General features: G+C 51.0%; 9 protein-coding genes across 10 annotated transcripts; 2 read left to right on the top strand and 7 right to left on the bottom strand.

Moving 5' to 3' along the window:
• Positions 1–218: 218 nt before the first annotated feature.
• Positions 219–2,231, bottom strand: PV06_03090 (uncharacterized protein). The gene is made up of 2 exons (XM_016403846.1): positions 1,517–2,231; positions 219–1,396 (listed from the first exon to the last, which is right to left on the bottom strand). Exons 1-2 carry the CDS (start codon positions 2,070–2,072, stop codon positions 444–446), a joined length of 1,509 nt encoding a protein of 502 aa, XP_016264851.1. The 5' UTR covers positions 2,073–2,231; the 3' UTR covers positions 219–443.
• A 220-nt stretch (positions 2,232–2,451) lies between these two features.
• PV06_03089 (uncharacterized protein) lies at positions 2,452–5,663 on the bottom strand. The gene has a single exon (XM_016403845.1). It carries the CDS (start codon positions 5,259–5,261, stop codon positions 2,799–2,801), a length of 2,463 nt encoding a protein of 820 aa, XP_016264850.1. The 5' UTR covers positions 5,262–5,663; the 3' UTR covers positions 2,452–2,798.
• A 407-nt stretch (positions 5,664–6,070) lies between these two features.
• PV06_03088 (uncharacterized protein) lies at positions 6,071–10,626 on the bottom strand. Its single transcript, XM_016403844.1, has 4 exons — positions 10,150–10,626; positions 9,684–10,094; positions 8,192–9,635; positions 6,071–8,143 (listed from the first exon to the last, which is right to left on the bottom strand). The coding sequence occupies exons 1-4, from the start codon at positions 10,426–10,428 to the stop codon at positions 6,555–6,557; spliced, it is 3,723 nt and encodes a 1,240-aa protein (XP_016264849.1). The 5' UTR covers positions 10,429–10,626; the 3' UTR covers positions 6,071–6,554.
• Positions 10,627–11,134: 508 nt separating this feature from the next.
• PV06_03087 (N-acetylglucosamine-6-phosphate deacetylase) lies at positions 11,135–12,615 on the bottom strand. The gene is made up of 2 exons (XM_016403843.1): positions 12,142–12,615; positions 11,135–12,048 (listed from the first exon to the last, which is right to left on the bottom strand). Exons 1-2 carry the CDS (start codon positions 12,490–12,492, stop codon positions 11,194–11,196), a joined length of 1,206 nt encoding a protein of 401 aa, XP_016264848.1. The 5' UTR covers positions 12,493–12,615; the 3' UTR covers positions 11,135–11,193.
• A 148-nt stretch (positions 12,616–12,763) lies between these two features.
• Positions 12,764–14,606, bottom strand: PV06_03086 (uncharacterized protein). The gene has a single exon (XM_016403842.1). It carries the CDS (start codon positions 13,807–13,809, stop codon positions 12,805–12,807), a length of 1,005 nt encoding a protein of 334 aa, XP_016264847.1. The 5' UTR covers positions 13,810–14,606; the 3' UTR covers positions 12,764–12,804.
• Positions 14,607–15,470: 864 nt separating this feature from the next.
• Positions 15,471–17,493, bottom strand: PV06_03085 (uncharacterized protein). Its single transcript, XM_016403841.1, has 2 exons — positions 17,022–17,493; positions 15,471–16,971 (listed from the first exon to the last, which is right to left on the bottom strand). Exons 1-2 carry the CDS (start codon positions 17,366–17,368, stop codon positions 15,558–15,560), a joined length of 1,761 nt encoding a protein of 586 aa, XP_016264846.1. The 5' UTR covers positions 17,369–17,493; the 3' UTR covers positions 15,471–15,557.
• A 176-nt stretch (positions 17,494–17,669) lies between these two features.
• PV06_03084 (uncharacterized protein) lies at positions 17,670–19,646 on the top strand. Its single transcript, XM_016403840.1, has 2 exons — positions 17,670–18,028; positions 18,084–19,646. The coding sequence occupies exons 1-2, from the start codon at positions 17,750–17,752 to the stop codon at positions 18,537–18,539; spliced, it is 735 nt and encodes a 244-aa protein (XP_016264845.1). The 5' UTR covers positions 17,670–17,749; the 3' UTR covers positions 18,540–19,646.
• Positions 18,578–19,668, bottom strand: PV06_03083. Of its 2 annotated transcripts, XM_016403839.1 has the most exons (3): positions 19,375–19,668; positions 19,011–19,314; positions 18,578–18,945 (listed from the first exon to the last, which is right to left on the bottom strand). In XM_016403839.1, the coding sequence occupies exons 1-3, from the start codon at positions 19,550–19,552 to the stop codon at positions 18,711–18,713; spliced, it is 717 nt and encodes a 238-aa protein (XP_016264844.1). In that variant the 5' UTR covers positions 19,553–19,668; the 3' UTR covers positions 18,578–18,710. The 2 variants fall into 2 exon arrangements, with proteins under 2 accessions (XP_016264844.1, XP_016264843.1); XM_016403838.1 differs by having other exon boundaries at positions 19,011–19,668.
• A 154-nt stretch (positions 19,669–19,822) lies between these two features.
• PV06_03082 (uncharacterized protein) lies at positions 19,823–21,059 on the top strand. Its single transcript, XM_016403837.1, has 2 exons — positions 19,823–20,192; positions 20,259–21,059. Exons 1-2 carry the CDS (start codon positions 20,057–20,059, stop codon positions 20,963–20,965), a joined length of 843 nt encoding a protein of 280 aa, XP_016264842.1. The 5' UTR covers positions 19,823–20,056; the 3' UTR covers positions 20,966–21,059.
• The last annotated feature ends 453 nt before the right edge of the window (positions 21,060–21,512 follow it).

Genomic DNA, 21,512 nt, shown 5'->3' with positions numbered 1-21,512 from the left:
GAAAAGACGCGTCAAAACTACTATAATTCAGCCTCGCAAGGAGATCACCTCGCGACGAGGCTGAATATCCCTAACCATACTGCCCACAATGCATAACGACGACAATGCGTCGTGTTGCTATACACCTTGTATCATTATTCAGATTGCATGTCTCCTGGACTCGACCATTACATACATCACAATATCATCTTGAACTACAGAATAATTCCTAGTCTATCCATCAACGACTTGTCTGTACAGTTTTTATCACTCTACAAAACTTCACTTCATACTCTTATGTCTCATTCGTTTTCTACTCTCTCCTCTATGCCCATTGACTGAACAAGCACTTTTCTAGTAAGTGTCTACCAGATGGATCGCAACTCTATTCATCCATCCGACGTCTTTTCAAGTTCTGGTAATGCCGCCACCGCACAGAGTAAAAAAAAACCCTCAAAGCCTACCTACTCCATGTACTTCTTCAACCCTCTCAATCGTTCCTTGGCCTGCTGGAGCACATCGTCATTTTTACAAACCGCGAACCTCATCCAATCCTCGGCGATTTCCGCCTTTTCATCCGTATAAAACTCGGTTGGCGGGATCGCAGCCACACCCAGCTCCATGATCAAAAACCACGACATTTTGAAATCTCTCGGGCGATCCTTGACGTGATCCGGAAACGTGTACCCCTCCGGCAATTTGACTCTCTTCAGGTTGGCCAGGACGAAGTATCCTCCTTCCGGCACGGAATACGGGATTCCCAACTCGTCAAAAACCTCACAGAACCGGTCAACTTTACCCTTCATCTCGGCCACGGCCTGATCCCAAAAGCCTTCTTTATCCGCCATTTCGAACCCGATCGCCGCGGCCTCTTGCAGTGGACTCACACTGGAATAACATATCCTCGTGTGAGCCGCGGCCACGTACTTGATCAATTCCGGTGGGCCGATCAAGTATCCCACACGCCAACCCGTCGCGTAAAAGTTCTTGCCCGCCGATCCTACGGTGAGCGTAATCTTCGCCAGTTCCGGGGACAAGGTGGCGATGCGCGTAAAGGGGACATAGTACAACCTGTCGTACACCTCGTCCGACAGGATGATGACTTTGTGTTTGAGACACAGATCTCCAATCTTGGTGAGTTCTTCTTTGCTAAAAACCTTTCCCACCGGGTTGTGAGGCGAGTTGAGAACGATCATTTTGGTTTTGGAAGTGAACGCCCGTTCCAGCTCGTCAAAATCGATGCGCCAATTCGCCGCGGAACTGGTCCTCTCGGCTCCGTCTGCAGGAGGGTGTAGGGGAACGTAGCGGATCGTCCCGCCGGGCATTTCGATGTTGCTCAGGTATTGGTCGAAAAAGGGTTCAAAGATGATGACTTCGTCACCGGGTTCAATGAAGCCCATGAATGCGCTTAGCATGCCTGTAAGAAAACCAGAAGAACAAATCAGTACTCCGTGTCAAGACCCACGTAGTCACAGCGAGAACGCATCAACACGGCGACCATGTATCAGCACAAGCAAAGTGTATGGTGAAATCTCACCCTCATTGGCACCGGTCGTGATCGTAACCTCCGTCTCGGCATCCAACTCGCGTCCGAAAAACGGCGAGTAGGCCTTCGCGATCGCCTTCTTCAACCTCGGCCGCCCCTTGGTGGGAGAATACTGGTTACATTCGACCCGGTCAAGGGCGCCCTTCGCAGCGTCGATGATGAACTGCGGAGGGTTGTATCCGAAGAACCCTTGGCCCATGTTTACGATGGGTTGGACGGGACTCGCAGCTGCCGCCTCGTTGACTATGCTCCATACATCCTGTTTCTGACCCGCCACTCGCTTGGCCGGGGCGTATTTCTCCGACATTTTGTTCGAGATTGAGAAGAGGTTGCGACGTTGACGGTGCGAGAACGAAGGGGAGGAGTTGGAGTTGTCGCCGCCGCCGCGTGCTCGTGGTACGGGGGCGAGACTGCAACGACAGCAACCGACGGCGGTGAGACTGAAAGGTCGACGAGGCGCAACGGATGATCGAAAGAGGCCCAAACCGCTCGGAAGTAGTGCTGCTGTGGTAAAGACGGAGGTGGACGAGTGGGAGAGGTTGTTCATGAGTGGAGGGGAGGGGAAGAGGATTGGTGGTGAGTTTTCTGTCTTTTGTTCTCCCAATTGAACTCTTGATGGTGTCCGCGATAAGGAGAAAAAGGTAAAAGGCACAAAAGGACTACTCCGTCCAAAGAGGTTGCAATGTCAGTACTTAGTAAAATGCTGGATGTGAGAGGTGAGATGCGACGAGTAGTCAAAATGGTGCCGGAACCGAATTGCGAGATCGGACGGTGCACGATGATGCCATAGCACAAGTACTCGGTACCATCACAGTAGTATGGGGTAATATCCGAACTCGGTATCAAATTGACAGTTCACCTCATCTCACATTCTCACTCAACTACAATGATACACACTCTCACACTTGCTACGCATGTCTCTGGTCATTCGATTTTTTCTTTGGATTCATCATCGCTAATCATGGAGGTCATGTCTAAAGTACAATCCAAATGCGGCTGCGTCCCAGTGGCACCCATTTGTCATGTCCACCAGAGGCAAACCAGCAGTACTGTTTCACTCTTGTCCCCTTTGTAACGCCAATCTCGATGCAATATGCACACCTTCCAATCAATTATATGCCCAGAAGACAACTCTTTTCAAACAAAGCGTAGATGCAATATTCATCATCTTCAAATCAAACTCCACATGACGACGCAAATGTCCTTGTCTGTGTTGTACCACCCCGATCTCTTGCTCTGTACACATGTATTGGTATACTCCTCACGTCTTCCCTCAAGCATATCGCACACTATTCCCCCTGTTGCCATTATCAAACCCTCCTCCTTGAGGCCATTGATATTGAGGCGGTTGGTTGGCCCAGTACGTCGGGGGCGGCTGTTGTGGGCTCGGACCCCAATTTGGCTGTCCATAACCACGATCCTGCATCTGCATTGGAACCGGCGGTCCATCCCAGCCACGAGGGGGTGGTCGGTTCCGCCGACGTTGACCGCCAGCAACCATCTGCTTCGCTCGAGGTTTTCGACATGCCCGTACGCAGCAGCCAAGGATGGCAAGGAGTAATAACCCTCCAAGGGCAGATGCGAGCGCAATCACAAGAGTCTTGTTATGATCGATCCAGGATTTGACTTCTCCTCCAACGGTGCTGCCTTTGCATACACCATTTCTGCATTTGCCGTCCCCACCACAAGGTGTCCCGTCCAGGAAGTTCTGCTGCATGCTATAACAAACATTCGGTCCAAAGTCAGGACTACCACAGCTGATACTGCACGTTTGACTGTTGCAGGCATATGTGTCGTTGGTCGAGGTATAATCGCCCATCAAGGTCTTGCATTGGAGGTCACGACTTGTGCATTGGCCGCTGGCGCAGTGTAGACCTGTCGCATTTCCGCTCTTGCACGACGTCCCATCTGGGGCAGTGACATCAGCGGGACATGTGCCATTAGTACCGGAGCACGTTTCTTCGGGATCGCAAACTCCAGTGCTTGCACGGCAGACGGTGCTTGCGCTCGCAAATTGACATTGCGGTGTACAGCAGCCTTCGTTGCTGGGATCGCAGACCGCACCTTGGTTGTACTTGCAAGTATCGGGGTTGCAGCACGAATTACCGGCACAACCGTCTGCACCACCACAGTCGCAGTCTTCGCCTTCCTCGACAATACCATTACCACACTGATTGCCGGTAATGGTGACGACACCCCTGTTATCAGTAAGGCAACCCGACTGTACCGAGTTGCGCCCCAAGGCACTGCAGATGTTGCCAATGGAACAAGGGGAGAACTTGGTGATGTCTGGTGATGAATAGGGATTCATCATGTACTGGGCTTTAGCATCACACGAGGAAGCCGAAAGAGGACAGCACTGGCCCGAGTTGACCGTGTTGGCGTCCGCACAAGTGCTCGAGTCACAATCATGGACGGCTCCAAATGTATGGCCAGATTCATGAGCGAACACTTGCCATTCCGTAGATGTCTTTGCGATCACATTCGCGCCGGTGACGCTCTGGGACGACCCGCTCGTGTCTTGTTGAGAGGTCGCGCCAGTGTTGCACAATTGTCCAAGCCACGCGAGACCGACTTCGGCGCCAGTGTTGCAAGTGGTGAAGAGAGACCAGTAGGCATTGGAATCTCCTCGCTGACCTCGCCATTGAGAAAAGGTATTCAGTCGAGCGGTCATGTCGGTACCACCGCTGCAGCCCACGTTCCACGGAGTCTGAGCTGCGGCCGTACCAGGACATTCGGCCTCAGACACGGTCAGATTCCTCAATCCGAGAGTGATGTTGAAAGTTGATTGATAAAGATCGGACGCAGTATTGACTTGGGTAATGATATTTTGTCGCACACTGTCCGTCGAGTTGAAGCTGCCGGTGTAGGTGCAATCGGTTGCAACGCCAATCAGTGCCACCCTTCGAGTCGTCGGACATCCAGCTGTACTCCCGATAGAATCTCTGAGGTTGACGCCACCCGAATTACCGTTTCCAGCACCACCGCCGTCAATATTGTTGTTCTGACGCTTACCGAACAAATGCGATATTGACATGGATCCCCAATACCCTTCGTCCCTCTTCACCATGAGGTCTCGAAAGAGAGGATGTTCAGGGTCTGTGTTGAATGGCAGCTTGTCCGACGCACAAGTCAGATCGGCATCAGCGCCTCTCTTCAAGTCCCGATGTGTTTGTCGGCTGACATCAGTATCCCTCCAGACAGCCATGTATTCGTCCTCGTCATCTTCCAGGGGAGGGTCTTGCCGATGTTTTGTAGCCATGTAGGTCGACTTCATTTGTACATGGTGGTGATTACCCATGACGGTGAAAGCACCCTCGAACAGTGGTCGAACGCCGTCCCTTCTCATCACCACCCGCGCCCAGCCAACGTGGGTAGAGAGGCCATTCTCGTCCACCACAAATGACTTGCCCTGAAAGACCTTGAAGCCCTCCCGCCGCATCTTCTCGACATGCCTGACATTGCCGTCTTTGTCAATGTACTCGACGTAGGAATCGTCGTGGATAATGTCATGGTTGGGTTCTAAACTTAGGCGAAAGTGTTCCGAGTGTTTGTGGAGGTCGAAGGTGAGATCAAAGTGGGAGGTGGCATGGACTCGTTGCGAAGGAGTATGGATTCGAGGGTTTTCGAGGAGAGAGAGGTAGTTGAGAGGGTTTCTTGATTGTGAATGTCCTTCACCCAGGGAAATTAAGAGTATCGACGTCGCTAAGAGAGCGAACTGATGGAGGAAGCGCATGGCGCTCCGGGGGGGCCCTTTGACGGAAAACTTGTTGCTGACTGTTCAGGACGGCATGAGAACGACGTGAGCCCGTATATACGATTGGTGTTGTCGATAGTGAGTGGCGCTGAGTACCAGAAACCCTACGAGGGGGTCAAGTTGTTACTTCGAGAGCGGACGACGAAACGGCTGGAAAAAGGCTGGGGGTTTTTAAATTTCAGGTTCGGAGTACAAACGAGAGTGTACGGGACGTCGCCAGAGGAATTACGGAGGGTAAGGATGTAGGATTGCGACAGACAAGGATTGATGCAGAAAGAATGGAATGGTGAAGGTAGGTAAGGTCTTTGATCAAAAGATGTACGAATGCCCAGACGGATGGGTCGGGGTACAATGTGTTGACGATGATGAGTAGTGGTGCTGACAGCGAGACGGGAACAAGTGTAGGGAGGAGTTGCCGTAACGGTGCAGCATAAGAGGGCACAAGGCGTAGGCGTAGGCGTAGGTGGGCGCAGTTTGGGCCAAATACCGAGAGGCCAGAGGCTGCTACAAGGTACTCGTTAGGGTGTGTTGGCCACTACAGGTGCGAGGCTAGACCCCAAGGGAGATAAGGCTCGCGCGCTGTGGCTCCCTCCAGATCGAGGCTGAGCACAGCAACCCGTCCGAGTGTCTTGGCCTCTGACGAATCCATTGTCTGGCCAAGACACGCTAAACTACCTACTTGTACAATAGGTCCTTAGGGCTCATCGGTAGCTGAGCGGCCGCTTTTCCGTACATACTGTAGGTCCGGGCCATCAACTGTACAGTCTGCTTCTACAATTATCTACATACAGTCCAGCTTCGTCCATTTACAGTACATTTTCACTCGCACGGTCCTTGCATCATTGATCTCATAAGCAAGTCTGGGCGGATGATCAGTGAGTCCAGTATACGCCATACAGTACAACCCTGTCCCTCGCCATCAACCCATTTTGATACAGCTCCATACGGAATATCCTCTGCCGAACTGGTCCCTCGTTTGTGCTTTGTATCAGTTGTCCCAATCTGTTCTACCTACGTTTCAATCGAATACCCAGATGTAGATCCGTGGCTTGTACTCCGTACGGAATGCAGATGTTGTTTACAAGTACAAAACCAATACAATAATATTCAAACCCCCATGAAAACCATCCCAGTCATCAGCACACTCATTGTTTTCGTAGTAGAAGTACACGCAAGATTGTAATCAAGCCATCGTGTTAAAGTCGTGGCCATCAAATCGCAACATCGTCCTAAACTTCATGACGACCTGCATATATGCACCAACCAGCCTTATCAAGCCTCGGTTTCAACACCAGGTTCTCTTCCCGCCAAACCACCCATACCAAGTCTCTTCTTGATCTTGCTCACTCCAATCTTGGCTTCGTCCTTTGCGAACTTGACATTTCTCGCTGGAGTCCATTGAGCCAAGCCACGGTGCTTACGTGCTTCGGCTCGATCGCTGGCTTTCTTCTCCCATTTAGAATCCCTCCTGGATACGGGTTGCACAGATCCAGACGAAGCTTCCGTCATGGTTGTATAGTTGGTATCTGTTGTCGCCATCGTGTCGCCACTGGGACGTGCTTGACCGCTTCCATTGACCTGCTCGTCGGCTTGGCCGTCCGCACTCTCCGCCGCCTTTTTCTGGAATCCTCCCTCGGGCGCATTGCTGGCGTCAGTAATGCCCAAATCAGAAGATGAATCAGAGTCCGCGTCCGAGTCATACGAAACCTGGTCATTCTCCTCATTGTCCGAAGGAGCATATGGATCGTGCGGAGGATCGTCTCTCCCGGGCTCAGCGATTTTCTCATGCTTCTTGTTGGTGTACGCTCTTGGATCGTGGGTGAAGGCTCCGGACCAGTCCTCTCCAGACTTGCTGAGCCACTTGCGTCTCTCATGCTCCGATGTCTGTTGCTTGAGTATGTCACGCCCTTCGGTCAGAGATGCTTCGTGCATTTCCTGGATGTTGTCAGGGACCTCGGCTTCAACAACTCGCTGTCGGACACCCTCTGCTAGGCAACACTCCCAGGTTTCAAAGGTCTCTCGAGTGTCGTTGTCCACGATAAAGTCTCGGTGCGATTCGTCCATGCCCGCCTTGAAGCGACCTCGGAATTGAAGACGTCCAACCTCTTCCAGGTCTTCCAGTCCCTTGTCCATGAATGCTTTGACGTTTTGCTCGGTAATGTAATTCTGGCAAAGACGACTGCCATTCTTTGTCTTCCAGATGGGAACGTCGATTGGTGTCTCCTCATTATCCACCAGGTTTTGTAGCCAGATGGATGCATACGCAGCCGCGCCACGCTTGCCAGCCACGTGGAACTCGAAGATGACAGGTGATCGATATCGGTATTTCACGGGAAGACGAACGTGGTAGTTGTTTTCAGGTGATACGTCGAAGTACACCCCGTCACCGGCCTCAGTCTTGTGGCAGCGCTCTCGAGGAATCTTGCCCACACTGCCACCAGTGCGAAGCTTGAGTTTCGTGTTATGATCCCAACCCTTGGCAATGATCTGGCTGGAAAGGAATTCGAAAGTGCCCACATCCCAGCCCAGCATGTTTGGCGGTAGGCGAGTTTCGACGCTTCGGAATAGCAGAGAGATTCTGATGCGACCAAAGCCAATGCCTCCATCGAGTGGGTACCATCGCGTCACTTGAGAGCTAGTGGTCAGAAGTTCTGATAAACGAAGAGGAACAACGCCGAGGATCGGATCATGTTCGCGATTACGTTGATCGCGTACAGTGACGGTGACTATGCCAGATCTCCAGTCGCGCATGAATCGCTCAGTGCCAGCATTGAAAATAGGTTTGCTGCTGACAGCTTTGGCTCGAGTGCGGTAGACAAGAGAGTCGTTGAACAATATAGTACAGTAAGATGTGGGCAATTCTGTTTCGGTCAGCTCATAGCTTTCATGCTTGGAGATAATTAACTGACTGTTAGATTCTTCATCGGTCCCCTCGCCGAATGGTTTGGCAGGCTCGAATTCCTTGCCCTTTCTGTTACCGTCAGAGCCTTTGATGTTCTCTAGTTCCAGATTCACAATCTGATGGACAACAACACTTAGTACGCCACTGGGCCACAGTGGATCCGGGGGTGTATGCGCCACGGCGTCAGCGTCTTCAGTGTCGAGGGTACCCTTTTCGTCCTGGAACTGTGCATCATGCTTGAGTTGGGCAGGAAGGTTTTTGTCCTTGCCATCTGTTCGAAGAGCGGGCCGGAACTTGGGCTTTCCAAAATATCCAACTTCCCAATGCAATTCACCAGGCATTTCACTTCCATCAGCCACACCAGCCAGCTTGGAGATCTGGGGGTACATCTTGCCAGGATGTTGAATCATCTTCTGCATCGACAATTCGATCTTTCCGACCATGTCGTCCGCAGAGTTCCGATCCGAATCCCAAAGCTCAACACTGAGCTGTTCATCAGCCTTGACCAGATCAGGAGTAACCAGAAGTGCAGCAGTCTCTTCCCACACGGGATTGAGATCGTCGGTGATGACGCGAGTGCAGTACATAGGCTTGCCATATTTCGAGAATGACAGATTGATGTATGGATCACTACCACCGTACTTGCTGCCACGACGATCCTGTTTACTGAGACCGATAGCACGATGGATTCGAATCCACATGACACCAATGGCCTGGGTATCCTTGGTGATATCATCTCCCTGGAGGATGGCTTTCAAATCAATTTGCATTGACTTGGGAGCCACATACATGCTTGCCGCAGCTCCGATGGCATAATTGACGAAGTTTGAGATCAGCGGTAGATTGAGAATATTCACTCCACGTTTCATCATCGGAATACAGCCTGCTTGGACATGAGGGACGCCCATCAGAGTGAAGGTGAGACTCTTTGCAAACGGTGGCTCCGGAGTCATCTGCAACCGTAGACGTACAGTCCCGACCAGCTCTTGCAGTTCGACGAAGATCGGTAACGGTACTCCGATGAGTCCTTTAATACCCAAGTAGAAAACAAGGTTCATGTGCATGTTTCTCGCACGAGAAGAAGCACTCTGGCCAGTGGGCTTAGCGTGGTAAGCGAAAGCAATCTCAAGATTGTAGTATTCACCACCCTCCTCGTCAGCAGCGGCTTCCTGGGGGTCTTTCGTCTTCTTATTCTCCTCATGAATGCTCTGTTTGAGGTCTTGTACTCTCGAGTCCGGTAGTGCTCGCAAGCTGAGAATTCGAATCGGATTATTGCCTTGGTCAATCTCTGCCACTCGAACATTGTTAATCACGCCAGGCACCGAGGCTTGCATGACGTCTTCCAGGGTATCGGCAACGGCAGCAAACATATCAGGGTTGATGAGGCCCCAGACAACAGACAAAAATGTGTTCATCCATTCGACAGATTCGGGAAGGAGGTTTGCAGTGGCCTACAACGATTAGCACAATTCGCACAGAAGGCAATGGGTTATGCGCACAGTCTCGCCCCGAGATTGTTCACTAGACCACTCGACTTCGCGACCACTTCTGACCACCTCCTTCATCCACAACCACACGCCTGAAGCAAGACACATGCCCAGTGGTATCAACCCTTTCAGAGAGCCACCGAACATCTTTCCCAGGAAGACGATGGAGAGCAATATGGCAATGCACAAGCCACCAGCGCGCTTCTCGAGGATTTCGAACATGGGCTCATAGCTGACGGAAGGGGTTGGATGGAATAGAATGTTGGTCTTTTCACCGTGGATGGGTACATCGGAAGTAGCTCCTTCAGCGATGGGATCAGGAGGTGCAGTGATATCTTGCTTTTCCTTGTATTCAGGGTTCTTTTGGGATGGATCGGTCGCGACTGTCGTAGGCCTCCCTAAATTTGCATTAGGTACAGACAGCTATACGCAAGTCAGCAATGAAAACCAAGCTTCCCAACTAGTCTGTCATCCATACCTGAGGATTGTCTGCTCTTTTCATATACTCCTTGCCAACGTCTGCGATGACAATGTCCCTTCCGGTCACTGGATCAGTCACAGTTTTGCCCTCGTTCTTCTGCTTCTCATTCTTGTGGGGAGTGATTTCACTGGAAGCCCCAACATTTCGTTGCCGTTCATCGATTCCCTTGTCGCGATCTGCCTTGTTACGGTCGAGATTCGCTATAAATTGATTGACGGTGGGAATTTTGTTGTTGCCGCTCCACGGCTTGCCGCTCTTTTGCTGCTGAGCAGCCATGACGGAACGAGGTGCACTGCGCCTTTCCGTTCAGGGAATCAAGGACTCGTCTGGAATGGGCTTTTGAGGCAAGCGACGTAATGCGGCCGACGGACTCAATCACAGTCTACGCTGCTAAGAGAAGGAGTGCTGGAAAGAACAAAAGGAGTTGTAAGAGGAAGTTTGACAGACATGGACCTTGGATTGTCAAAAGGTCTGAAGAGTTGGAAGAAAGTACATACTGTCCTGTAGCATTGACCAGGTGGTGTCGAAATGTCAGTGACGTAAATGTTCTTTTCTAGCTTCTCAGCTGCAAGTGCAAGCAAAGTGTCGTCAATGGAGGGCCACAGCGGGGCAGGTTAGAGCCTGGAGTAGGCTGTAAGAGGCGCCCGAAAGCCCCAGTGGTGCCTAGAGAAGCCCTTAACAGGCTCTCACCCGCTCCAGACTTACGCGGCTAATCTCGCTAGTCGGCGATCTTGACAACCGAAATCTTGAATCGCGATGGTCGCCAAACCACAATCAGGAGCCCGGATAGGGCTCTAATGCAGCCACAGCGTTCATCCATCTCCGCCAATGATCCAACCACTGAACGTCCGACTCAAAAAAGTCAGTGTTCACCCCCTACCTACAATACGATAGGTAGGTAAACAATGTCGTCACCACAAGGTCGACTGTCGGAGTTATGAGGCTGAATGGCATGAAACAAGGCTGATGAAGTTCAAGTACTCGTAGCTGCCATGAGCATCACAGGCTCGAGCCTGACATACTACAATACGAGTACCTCGCCTATCTAGAGACCCCCGGCCACACTCGATTCCCACCCATCCAAGTTTCCTTCACGAAGCCACCCTCGTTCAAGATCACAAAGTCTGCTCTTCTTCCTGGCTCCAGCTTTCCTCTCTTGCTTTCCCCCATCATATTTGCAATGTTCTCAGTTACGCACTGAACAGCCTCCGCCAGATTACAACCGCTGAACGCCACTGCATTCCGTACGCACTCATCCACCGTGCAACAGCTGCCGATCAGAGTATTCGTGCCTTGGATCGTGACCTTGTTCCCTTGTTTGTACTGGTTTCCCGGTATCTGTCCATGGCCAGGGTGTACTCCGTCAGACAAACCTGCCAGCTCAATACTATCTGTGATGAAGACGCATTTTTGAGGATCAGCTCGCATGCACATTGTCAGTACTGAAGGATGAAGATGGATGCCATCCGGTATGACCGAGAAATAGCACTTTCCCGTTGCCATAAGTCCTGCCAATCCCGGGTCGCGGTGATGAAGCGGGTTCATGGCATTGAATACATGCGTCAATGCTCGAGCACCCATCTGCACCGCCGCGATGCCCTGCTCGTATGTGGCTGCTGAATGGCCTAGAGATATCACTATGTGAGGATAATCTTCCTGCAATTGACCGATCAACGCAGTCGATCCGGGTAATTCAGGAGCCATGGTGATCACCTTGATGGCACCATTGAGGTTCATCTCTCCGTACAGTTCTGCGGGCGATGTTTCTGTCGGTATCTGTAGGTATTGAGCATTGTGTGCACCTTTCTTGGACTCGTTCAGGAATGGACCTTCTACATGGGCTCCGAGAAGCTCAGCCCCGGACGAGAAAGCGCGTGGCATCAGAGTCGGCACGATCTGTATGACTTGAGGTCAGTTGCTACATCGGTACCTGGGTAGGATTGTCCCAATAGTAACTCGATATGGAGAAAGAGAGGGTTTCCCGTCTACCTGCTTCCATCTGTCCTTTGCAACCGTAGGAACTGTTGCCCACCACCCAGTAACGCCGTGAGCAACCTCCATCTCACTGACAGTCTGCAGTTTCTGTGCATCGTCTCCTGCTTGGTCTTTCTGACTAGCCAGCTGTGTAAAATGGATGCCTTGCATGCCGTTGGTTTGCAAGTCCAGAAACCCCGGAGCGACAATGCTGCCGTTCAAATCTATTCTTTCGACGCCATCTTTCCGGAAATAGTAGTTGGGTGTGATGATGCCCGTTTCAGAACTGAAGTAAAGATCTTGTGCAACGAGTTCTCCGGACATGCAAATAAGGCAGTTCGTGAAACATTTCAAAGGTTGGTCCATAGCAAGCGTATGCCGTTGGCGACGGAAGCAGATGGCTACAACAAAACAAAAGCTCTGAAGAGACAGTATTCAATTCACAATTTGACCTCTCTCCGTGAAGAATCCTTGAGGCATGGATGACACATCGGAGATGGAATGTTAATACTGGTGATGTGGTCAGTCGCAACAGACGGGGAATTTAAATTAGTCTAGCCGACGACTTCCTGCGATTTCCGCGCAACCACTATGACAACAATTAAAGAGGACACTACAATCAAATACCATTATTCGAATGGCAAATTGTGCCTATATTATATTCTGTGAAAGCTGTATCTACAACGTGGTAGCTTCATTATCGCCCCCAACGCTTCTAGACTTAGGAAGTATGTCTTGGACGTCTCCTGTCCCAAGCTCAACGGAGTCATGTACTGTAGATGTACCTTCTTCCTTGTTGCCATTCGGGTTCAAAGATCCCACTTGTACAGGGGGTAAAGTCCATTCCCATCGCCTCTTCTTTCTCTTGCTCCTTCGGGCTGAAGTGCTCCTCGATCTTCCATCTCTGCCACGATCCGTCGCTTCCATTGAGGTTTCAGAAATTGGCCGACCCTTGCGCTTTCTTCTCCCGCGCCCGGCGTACTCATCTACTTTGATCGATAGTGCCTCTTTGACCTCGTCTGCCTCATCCATGGAGCCGCTGCTCGAATCTTCTGTCTCGGATGAGTTTGTCTCCTCCGAGGAAGAGCTCAGGTCAACATGACGCAGAATATATTCCTTCGTCACGATCTCTTCTTCCAAGTTCGATCGGAATGCGACCTTCTTAGGGGCGGGAAAGAAAACACGTCTGCCTGGAACAGGCAGCGCAGGACTAGCGCTTGTAGAACAGGTTGAGTACCGACGACCATATGGCAGAAGCGGAGAATTCTTAAGAATAGAGCGGACACCCAATGGTAGGCTCAGGTTATACGGCGTTTCAGATGTCGCGGCAGGCGACGACGATCGCTGTATCGATTTCTGCTGTGATCGTTTGGCTGTGACCGGTGACGACCCTGAGATAATTGGTGATGGTCTGAATGTAAGATCAAACGCATTGTTGAATGTATTGAACGTGGTCGGAGTCGTAGTGCTCAGCTTGTTGGCCATATCAACTGGGCCACTGGAGGCATGAAAGGTAGGCGTCAAATTCGAAGTCTGTAGCGATAGTTTCGGCCTGCGTGCTTGATTTTCCGACGACATGGGCACAGGTGTAAGCGCATCATTGGGCCGGAGTACAGATGAAGGTGCCAAGTCGATCGGAGAGAAGAGATGAGGTGCAGATGCGGGCATTGATATCGTCAGCATGGTCGTGATTGTGAAATCGTGAGATGAACGGTGCTGAAAAAGTAATTCCTTCCACGCCGGGGACAAACGCCCTCTTTCCGTCCAAACGATTTCCTTTCCCCCAAACGATAAGATAAGTCCGCAGAGGCTGACGGACCTCGCCCACGAGGCAACAACTCGAACCGGCTAGAGGTAAGCACACCGGTCAAGGACTTTATACGATCCTTGGGCCACCCATGTAGGCTGAAGTACAGAGTAGTGTGTTTGCTTTTGACCCAGGGAGTCCCCGAAATATCCGGAGAATTCAGCTGGCTTAAACAAAAGACCCAAGCTGGAGTACAGGAAGCATCCTTTGGTTTTTAATGATAGCTGTAGAGGATGTCGAGTGCAGCTGATCTGGTCAGGGGCGCTTATTACACGTCATCCGGCCAGAAGCCACGAACGACAATGAACGCTCCGCCAGGCATACGCTTGTGATGGCCAGATTGTCAACAATCGATAAGTCCCACTCTAGGCGACCGGCCCTACCGTTGGGAAAGCACAAGGGCTTGCTGCGTATCCTAGGTATGTAGGTAGCTGAGCTCTGGACCGTGAGCGGCGGTTGCGGACTGGGCCGTGGTTAGACGCAAGCACCTCGATAGCTGGGGTAAAGATGGAAAACTAGACGAGCGAGGGCAGATATTCGCCAGATCGACCGAGCGATGGCAGCCACTAGGCATTCCAGCAGGAAACAAAGTGTCCACGGTGTCCTGCATTTCGTAACCGCCCGTGGTCTATTTTCAGCTTTTGACGTGGAGAGTAAAAAGTTGGGATGCAAGAGGGCGGCAAAAACGATGGGAAGAAGGTGGCCTACGGGACTTGCGAGTGGCTGAGATGATGCGAAAAGTTAAAAAAAAAATTAGGCGAGGGATGAAAATAGCGACATGACGTCGAACTTGGTGCGCGGCCCTCAGGCCTCGGCCCCTATTATTACAGGTCTCTAAAATATATATGAGTCCAGTACTCTGTATACACGTATGCCCTGATAGGCCAAGTCGCGGACCTTGTTGCTCTATTTGTATTGCAGTTCCCGCTGACCAGACCTAGGTAGGTACTTATCGCCTCCTATCCACTGCCGGCCTCATTGAAGGGCTCATCATTGCAACTTGTCCGTAGGGCGTTCACGCTGTTTCAGTGCAATCAGGTACGGAGTACGGAGTATTAGTACAGAGTACTCGTAATCGCATTCGTATTCGTACAAAAATAAATACTCCGTGTGCCTGTTTGAGTCCAACACTGAAACCTGAATTAGCGAAATGGAAAATCCTTACCTAGGTAGTTCCGAACTACGAGCCATGAATCGGCCAGCCTGGTGCACTCCGTTGGCAGTGAATGATTTGTTTTGAGTCACAGGTGTACCTTCTATGGGGACATGATAGCCCGGAGCCACTACTGAGTATGTACGGAGTACTCCGTACTCCTATCAGAAACAGGCGAGCCCAGAAACATCCCGACATCCCTTAGGAGACTTTCCTTATACAGTAAGGACCTTGCCTAATAGGGTCATTTAGATTTTTCAGGCATCGACAAAGACTTTTGTAGGCGTTTTGTAGACATTTAATAGACATATTAGTGTAGATGTTGTTAATCCCTTGTTAATTGCTTTTGAATCGTATCAAAAATTGAAGAACTGAAAAGTAGTCTAATCAATGACTTTTCACTAGCATGCTATCTACATTGGAAGCGTTCCTATAGATAACCAGCGAGGACAGGTTCCCACACCTCAGCGGTCAACCGCTCATCTCGTGATACTGCAGATGAGCAGCTAGCGCAAATGAAGGAATGCTGTTCTGGCACAGAGGGCATCTTTCCACTTTCTGGCCGTCACCATCGTCCGAATCCCATCCTCCAGCCACTACAGGAATTGACTCAAAGACCGAAGGGTCGGGAGAGTCGGCACCAGAAGGATCAGTTATGGGGCCACCATTCTCCTGTCCATCATGCGAGTCACTGATAACCCTGAAATCTTTGAGTACAGCCTCTTGAGTCCGGAACATCCTACCAATATCTCGGCCCTCGCTGTCCTTGCTCTCAGCCGCTGTCTCCAACATGTTCGTAGCTGCAACATTGATCAGGCTGAGATTCCACCCGCTTGCTTCGTGGTGAAGCTTGCGAAACATCGGCACCAATGCCTCTTCAACAAGCCGCTCTGCTAACACAGACGAAGATTCAGATAGGTTGAAGACAAAATTAGGCATTGGTGCGGACCGAGATATTCGATGAGATGTCCTGGCTCGGACGCCATCTGGGCCAGGTGGTGGTCGAGGTCTTGTCGACAGACGTAACGTTCGGGGGTGGGCTAACCATCGCCGGACCTTGTCGTCACTCTCGTCGTCCTCGAGGAGGTCTAAATGCATTCGGCGAATCAAACGATCACCCAGGAGATGCAGTTGCTTCTTGACCTGGTCAAATGTGTACAGATATTTCATGTACGAGTCCTCCTGACTGATTTGTGACGGGATCCGCTTGACCTTGCCAACCTTACTGTGGTCGATGCCGTGGAGCAACTCCCATACCTTTCCGCCGATGCCTTTGGGAGAGCCAGGACCGCCGAGGATGTCTTCGAGCATTTCCGGGCCCATGCCTGGATGAGAACGAACATCGAATACTCTTACTGACTCCTTTGTACCCCCGTAGACGAGACCTGTATTTATCTGCGCCTCTCTTCCAAGAACTTGGGCTCTGATCTTTTGTGCTAGCTTGAACCCAATCCCGGGGACTTTCCCAACGTCGTGGGCATCAAGGAATAGTGTAATGCTGCTTGTGGCCGCAGCTATCGGGCCCAACGGCGGCATAAGTGTTGTCTGGTTCTTCGGCTTGTGGACGTTACCCACTAGCTTGGACAATGTCTTATTGGTTGCGATGCCCACAGTCGCTGTATAGCCCTTCTGCGCTTCAAGCTCATGGCGAATATGTCTTCCAAGATGCGATGCAAGTCGCAGGCGAAGGTGCAAGAGCTGCTCTTGCTCATTCAATTCTGCTAAGGGCACAAGAGTAGGCGGGTAGGTTGGTCCGAAAACATTGGATGCGTCGTAGTGGAAACCAGCGGTAGGATCAGTCCTGCTCAGGCAAAAGAAGGAATGGCCAAGGTCATTCTGATTAAGGAGGTCCATGTTATAGTCAATCATGTCTGTGCAGTCTAGCCTGCAATCAGTCAGAAACCAATCCCTTAGAGCATTCGATGTATAGCCTACCAAACCTCGTCGAAGCCTAGTCTCTCGGCTCTTCCACTCCATATGCTCTGCTGCAGAAAGCCGTAGAGTTCCTTTGATGCATTTCGAAACCTGGTCAAGTCCTCGCCCAGCACAATGACGGCTTCTGGACACACTTTCTTTGCCTCAGTAATCAATTGCAACTTACGAAGGCCACGGCGACGCGCTTCATAGTTGCAGGTCACCACAATCTGTTTCTGTTGAATGGCCAAGGGTACGAACTTCAAGGCTGGATTCTCGTTTTCGACGACGGAAGCATAGAAGCAGTCATAGTCGAAATGAATGACTATCCTGCTGTCATCTCTCCGAAGCGTCCTGCCGGCTTGCATCTTCGTTGCAACAACATCGTCCTCGACAACTGTGCCGTCTTAGGTACACAGAATCGGCATATGAGATATGTTAGACCTGGTACCAGTTCAGAAGTCGATCAGGTTAATGATGGAAGTAAGATTCGAAGTTTGACGCAGAAAGTACAGCAGGCAGTGAACGGGAGTCTGCCGAGTATTTAGTGGCTGATCCGTGGCCGATCGCGTCGTCGCGAAACACCAGAGAAGGGCACGCGCCTCGACCAGGAATACCAATGGTCCCAGCGTAAACAACCACTATTTTCCATATTTCGCCTATATCTGTCGCAACAACAGTAACCCATATGAAGTCACAAAGTCCACGTAGTTGACACTCGGCGCGCTTTCGCCCTTCTTTCATCTCCAATGTCTCAAGCAAATCCCGCTTTCCCAGGTCGCAACGTGTATGCTTCTTCATCGAGTAAACTGCCAGATCGTACAGGGCAGAAACCTGCAGGAGTCGCGCCTTCCCAACACTACTCTCAGTCGGCCTTCGGACGGCGCGCAGACCAGACTCACCCTTTCAACCAGTCGCTCGCACCTCAACAACAACATGGTGCCCAAGGGGCCAGACAGAGCATGGAAAAGGAGCCAAACGTATTGAGCGAACTCAGTGAAGAGCAGCGGGAGGAGATCAATGAAGCAGTACGCGCGGATAAACTACTCGTTGTACTGGTGTCGCTGACTTGGTGTCTATTAGTTCTCCTTATTTGACCTTGACCGTGATCAACATTTAAACTACCAAGAGGCGCGAATCGCCCTGCGGTCCCTGGGCTTCACCATTCCCAGGCCTGAAATCTCCCAGATAATGCACACGCATGGAGTGCCGAAGCCACAGTTCAAGAGAGGGTTGCTGGTCAAAGGGCAAACAACATACCATGCGAGCCAGCTATTGTTACCACAGAGCGCGTTCCAGAGGATCGCCGCACAAAGAATATTCGAGCGCGATCCTGGTGATGAAGTGGAGCGCGCTTTCCTGTTGTTCGACCCCCAACAAAGGGGTTACATCGAGGCAGAAGACATACGAAGAGTTGCCCGCGAACTAGGAGAGACTGGCCTCGAGGATGACGAGATACAGGCCATGATTGATATGTTTGACTATGACGGGACTGGCACGGTTTCAAAAGAGGCGTTTTATACCATTTGTCTACAGTGACCTTTGAGTCGATTCGACTTCAGCGATAACGAAGCAACGATTTATCAAGATCTGGACGATGTTTTTGGATCCCGAGTTGAATGTAATCCGAGGATGTGGCTGACGGCATTCCCACAGCTTGCGTGGAATCTAGCCATGTTGGATATGCGCGACACCTGAGCTTATCATGCCTCACCATGGAAGTTGGACAGGGCCTTCCTGCGCTGTTGATTTGCCCATCACCACGTCCCAGTTTCCAATGTCACGGGTACCTCGAGGTGCCCAGTATGTACCAGACTGCTCCAGAGAGAAGACTTTCTCGATCCAGTCAGCCAATATGCGCGCAGCATCTTGGGGATCGAGAGCGCCACCGGCTTCCCAAAATTGATCGAAGCCGACACTCTTGGTCATTTCGGTTCTCATGAAGCTTGCAAATCGTCAGTTCAGTCAAATTGCTACCCGGCTCTTCGCGGCAAACCGCCGGAGACTTACCTAGGGTGCACTGAAGCGACGGCTATGCCTCTATCTTTCAAGTCGAAGGACAGTTGCTTAGCTACCATGTTCAAGGCTGCCTTGGAGCCATGGTGACCGAAATTGCCTCCTCCCTCTTGCTCATGCCTCAGAGTAATTGAACCTGACTCTGAAGAGACCAGGATCACTTTGCTACCTTGAACCAAAGTCGACGCTTTCACCAATTCTTGAACGATAAATACTGGTGCGACCGATGAGAGAGTATACATCTTGACCTCATCATCCCAGTTGGCATGGCCGAAATCCTCCGTCGCAAAATATCCTGCTGTTATAATACAGTTGTCAATTGTCTTGCCGTGCAATGAGGTAGCCAGATCCTGCCCACAGCTAGACTTTGACAAGTCGATGTTCCGTAGCCAGGTTATGTTGCCATGGCTGAGGCCTGTAGGTGCATCTGACGATCGAGATGTAGCGTATACATGGTGGGAGAGGTTGTCGGCATAATATAGTGCCAATTCCTTCCCTAGGCCACGAGTCGCCCCTACTATCAAGGTCGAGGGCATGTTGCTAGCGTAGGGCAATTTTGGTGGAAAGGTTGGGCTTGGATCGAAGACTCACCACATGTGTGTAAAACCACACTTCAAAATGTCGATAGCGACATTTCATTAATCTTATCGTCAATTGCGTGTTTGCAGCTGCTTGCTTTAATCGCGTACATAACTGGTGGTTCCTAAAATGCACATGGCCGCGTTACGTCAGACCATGAGGATTCGCTAAGCGGATATTCTCAGGCTGCGCTTCTTTTTGGTGCGGAGGCATCGCGTGCGGTTTGAGGACATTTTGTTAGGATCAAGACCAAGCCATCATTACTTCTTGGGACATTTACTTGATCTTTCAATCTTTGACCAGATACTCCCTGATATCTTGCTTGTGATCGGTGAAAAGTCAGTTCATTGCGCCAGAATCCCTCTACTTTAGGCCGCTGCATGATCTGCCTACAATCTGCACTCGAGTAGTAGGTTGCCACATAACACATTCTGACACCCTGAGTTCTCTTTGACCACACAATGGCGGACACCGAAGAAACTCCAGCGCAGCGCCAGGCTAGAATACGAAGGCAGAAACGGGAAGCAAAGATCACAGGCTCAGGGACTGAAAGATTAGACAAGATCACCAGACTGAGTGGAAGGACGCCAGAGAGCAGTAAGACTATCTTGACCCGGTCATCCAGGCGCTGTCCTGAGCAAGGTCTAATGTGACAATCTATAGTGCGACATGAGTCTCCCGCGATGACCCCTCGATCTTCGACACCGTCGGAACTTCCCTCACCTCCTAATACATTGCAAGATCCCTCTGTGAATGCCACCCCGGAACAAATTCGGGCACAGGAAGAGTTTCTGAAGGCAATGCTTCGACAGCCGATGCCACAAGAAGGGCAGGCGCAACAACAACCACAAGCACAGGAAGAAGATCCCATGTTGAAGATGCTACAAGCCATGATGGGAGGGGCTGATGGTGTCTCTGATCCAAATGCTCCCGGGGGAGGAATGGGTGGTATCCCCGGCATGTCTCCCGACGACATATCAAAGATGACAGGACTGCCCTCCTTTCTGACCAGCATGTTTATGGGAAGCCAAAAGGCACCGCCAACGCAAGCGGAAATGCGAGCGACCAGGCTGTGGAAAATAGTGCATGTTGTTTTCGCCATTTTTGCAGGGCTCTATCTAGTCTTCTGCATCAACACCGCGACCGAGACATTTGGCGAGAATCCTCCGGCTCCAGCAACTTTCCAGAACCCTTTCATAGTGTTCGCGACCGGCGAACTGCTGGTTCAAGGGAGTAGGGTCCTTACAAGTGGCCATTCGGACAAAAGCGGGATTGGTCTGTGGATACAGATGCTCAGGGAATTTGTCGGGGACGGCGCAATCGTGGTCTTCATGTTAGGCATAGCGTCCTGGTGGAAAGGAAGTATATAATCACACTCCGTAGTGGAACAGAGATCTGGATCCCGGCAATGTGTCCGGCGGGAGTCTGCACAAAGGCGAACTATTCCGTAATTTTAAATGTGTGGAAAATTGTTGGGTCAGCCTTGCGTCTGACCGATAACTTGAGATGAGGCGAGTCAGGCCTGGCCTATTGGGTGGGATGTAAGTCACACCACAATAGATAACCGGGACTGGCACATGGCAGATGGACTACACAAATCGCGGGTGTCGAAATAATGAACCCTGGAGAGGCGCTCTTGATCCCGGACCGCTGGGGAGCAACAAACGAGAACCCCATCTGGAGAAGGTGGCAAACCCAAGACTCTTGGTCATGCCTGTACGAGTTGTATTGTAGGGGAGCAGCAGGAGGAACAATTGTTCTCTGAGGCTGAAATATGGTTTCCTCGCAGCTCATTAGTCCACAATTTTCCGTAGGCTCACCAGGCCTTGCCATCGCCCGAACAGGTGATCCCTATGATGCCCAGGCTTGACTGTGCTATACGGAAGTACTCAGGCAGATATGGAGGATTCGCACGAG

The sequence above is a fragment of the Exophiala oligosperma genome (genome assembly GCF_000835515.1).
Source record: "Exophiala oligosperma strain CBS 72588 unplaced genomic scaffold supercont1.3, whole genome shotgun sequence".
NCBI classification, from domain to species: domain Eukaryota; kingdom Fungi; phylum Ascomycota; class Eurotiomycetes; order Chaetothyriales; family Herpotrichiellaceae; genus Exophiala; species Exophiala oligosperma.
The sequence above is the reverse complement of the archived record's forward strand: the minus strand, read 5'-3'. Positions and strand labels throughout refer to the sequence as shown.

What these genes read in the sequence shown, in the direction of transcription:
- PV06_03090 (XM_016403846.1), bottom strand. Translation starts at nt 2,072, where the DNA reads ATGAACAACCTCTCCCACTCGTCCACCTCCGTCTTTACCACAGCAGCA. An exon ending in CACGACCGGTGCCAATGAGG is followed by an intron (nt 1,397 to 1,516) that starts GTGAGATTTCAC and finishes GTTTTCTTACAG; the next exon opens with GCATGCTAAGCGCATTCATG.
- PV06_03089 (XM_016403845.1), bottom strand. Translation starts at nt 5,261, where the DNA reads ATGCGCTTCCTCCATCAGTTCGCTCTCTTAGCGACGTCGATACTCTTA.
- PV06_03088 (XM_016403844.1), bottom strand. Translation starts at nt 10,428, where the DNA reads ATGGCTGCTCAGCAGCAAAAGAGCGGCAAGCCGTGGAGCGGCAACAAC. An exon ending in AAAGAGCAGACAATCCTCAG is followed by an intron (nt 10,095 to 10,149) that starts GTATGGATGACA and finishes ACTTGCGTATAG; the next exon opens with CTGTCTGTACCTAATGCAAA. An exon ending in GACCGATGAAGAATCTAACA is followed by an intron (nt 8,144 to 8,191) that starts GTCAGTTAATTA and finishes TGACCGAAACAG; the next exon opens with AATTGCCCACATCTTACTGT.
- PV06_03087 (XM_016403843.1), bottom strand. Translation starts at nt 12,492, where the DNA reads ATGGACCAACCTTTGAAATGTTTCACGAACTGCCTTATTTGCATGTCC. An exon ending in CAAAGGACAGATGGAAGCAG is followed by an intron (nt 12,049 to 12,141) that starts GTAGACGGGAAA and finishes CAAGTCATACAG; the next exon opens with ATCGTGCCGACTCTGATGCC.
- PV06_03086 (XM_016403842.1), bottom strand. Translation starts at nt 13,809, where the DNA reads ATGCTGACGATATCAATGCCCGCATCTGCACCTCATCTCTTCTCTCCG.
- PV06_03085 (XM_016403841.1), bottom strand. Translation starts at nt 17,368, where the DNA reads ATGCAAGCCGGCAGGACGCTTCGGAGAGATGACAGCAGGATAGTCATT. An exon ending in CTAGGCTTCGACGAGGTTTG is followed by an intron (nt 16,972 to 17,021) that starts GTAGGCTATACA and finishes GACTGATTGCAG; the next exon opens with GCTAGACTGCACAGACATGA.
- PV06_03084 (XM_016403840.1), top strand. Translation starts at nt 17,750, where the DNA reads ATGTCTCAAGCAAATCCCGCTTTCCCAGGTCGCAACGTGTATGCTTCT. An exon ending in GGGAGGAGATCAATGAAGCA is followed by an intron (nt 18,029 to 18,083) that starts GTACGCGCGGAT and finishes GGTGTCTATTAG; the next exon opens with TTCTCCTTATTTGACCTTGA.
- PV06_03083 (XM_016403838.1), bottom strand. Translation starts at nt 19,552, where the DNA reads ATGCCCTCGACCTTGATAGTAGGGGCGACTCGTGGCCTAGGGAAGGAA. An exon ending in GTCGCTTCAGTGCACCCTAG is followed by an intron (nt 18,946 to 19,010) that starts GTAAGTCTCCGG and finishes ACGATTTGCAAG; the next exon opens with CTTCATGAGAACCGAAATGA.
- PV06_03082 (XM_016403837.1), top strand. Translation starts at nt 20,057, where the DNA reads ATGGCGGACACCGAAGAAACTCCAGCGCAGCGCCAGGCTAGAATACGA. An exon ending in TGGAAGGACGCCAGAGAGCA is followed by an intron (nt 20,193 to 20,258) that starts GTAAGACTATCT and finishes GACAATCTATAG; the next exon opens with TGCGACATGAGTCTCCCGCG.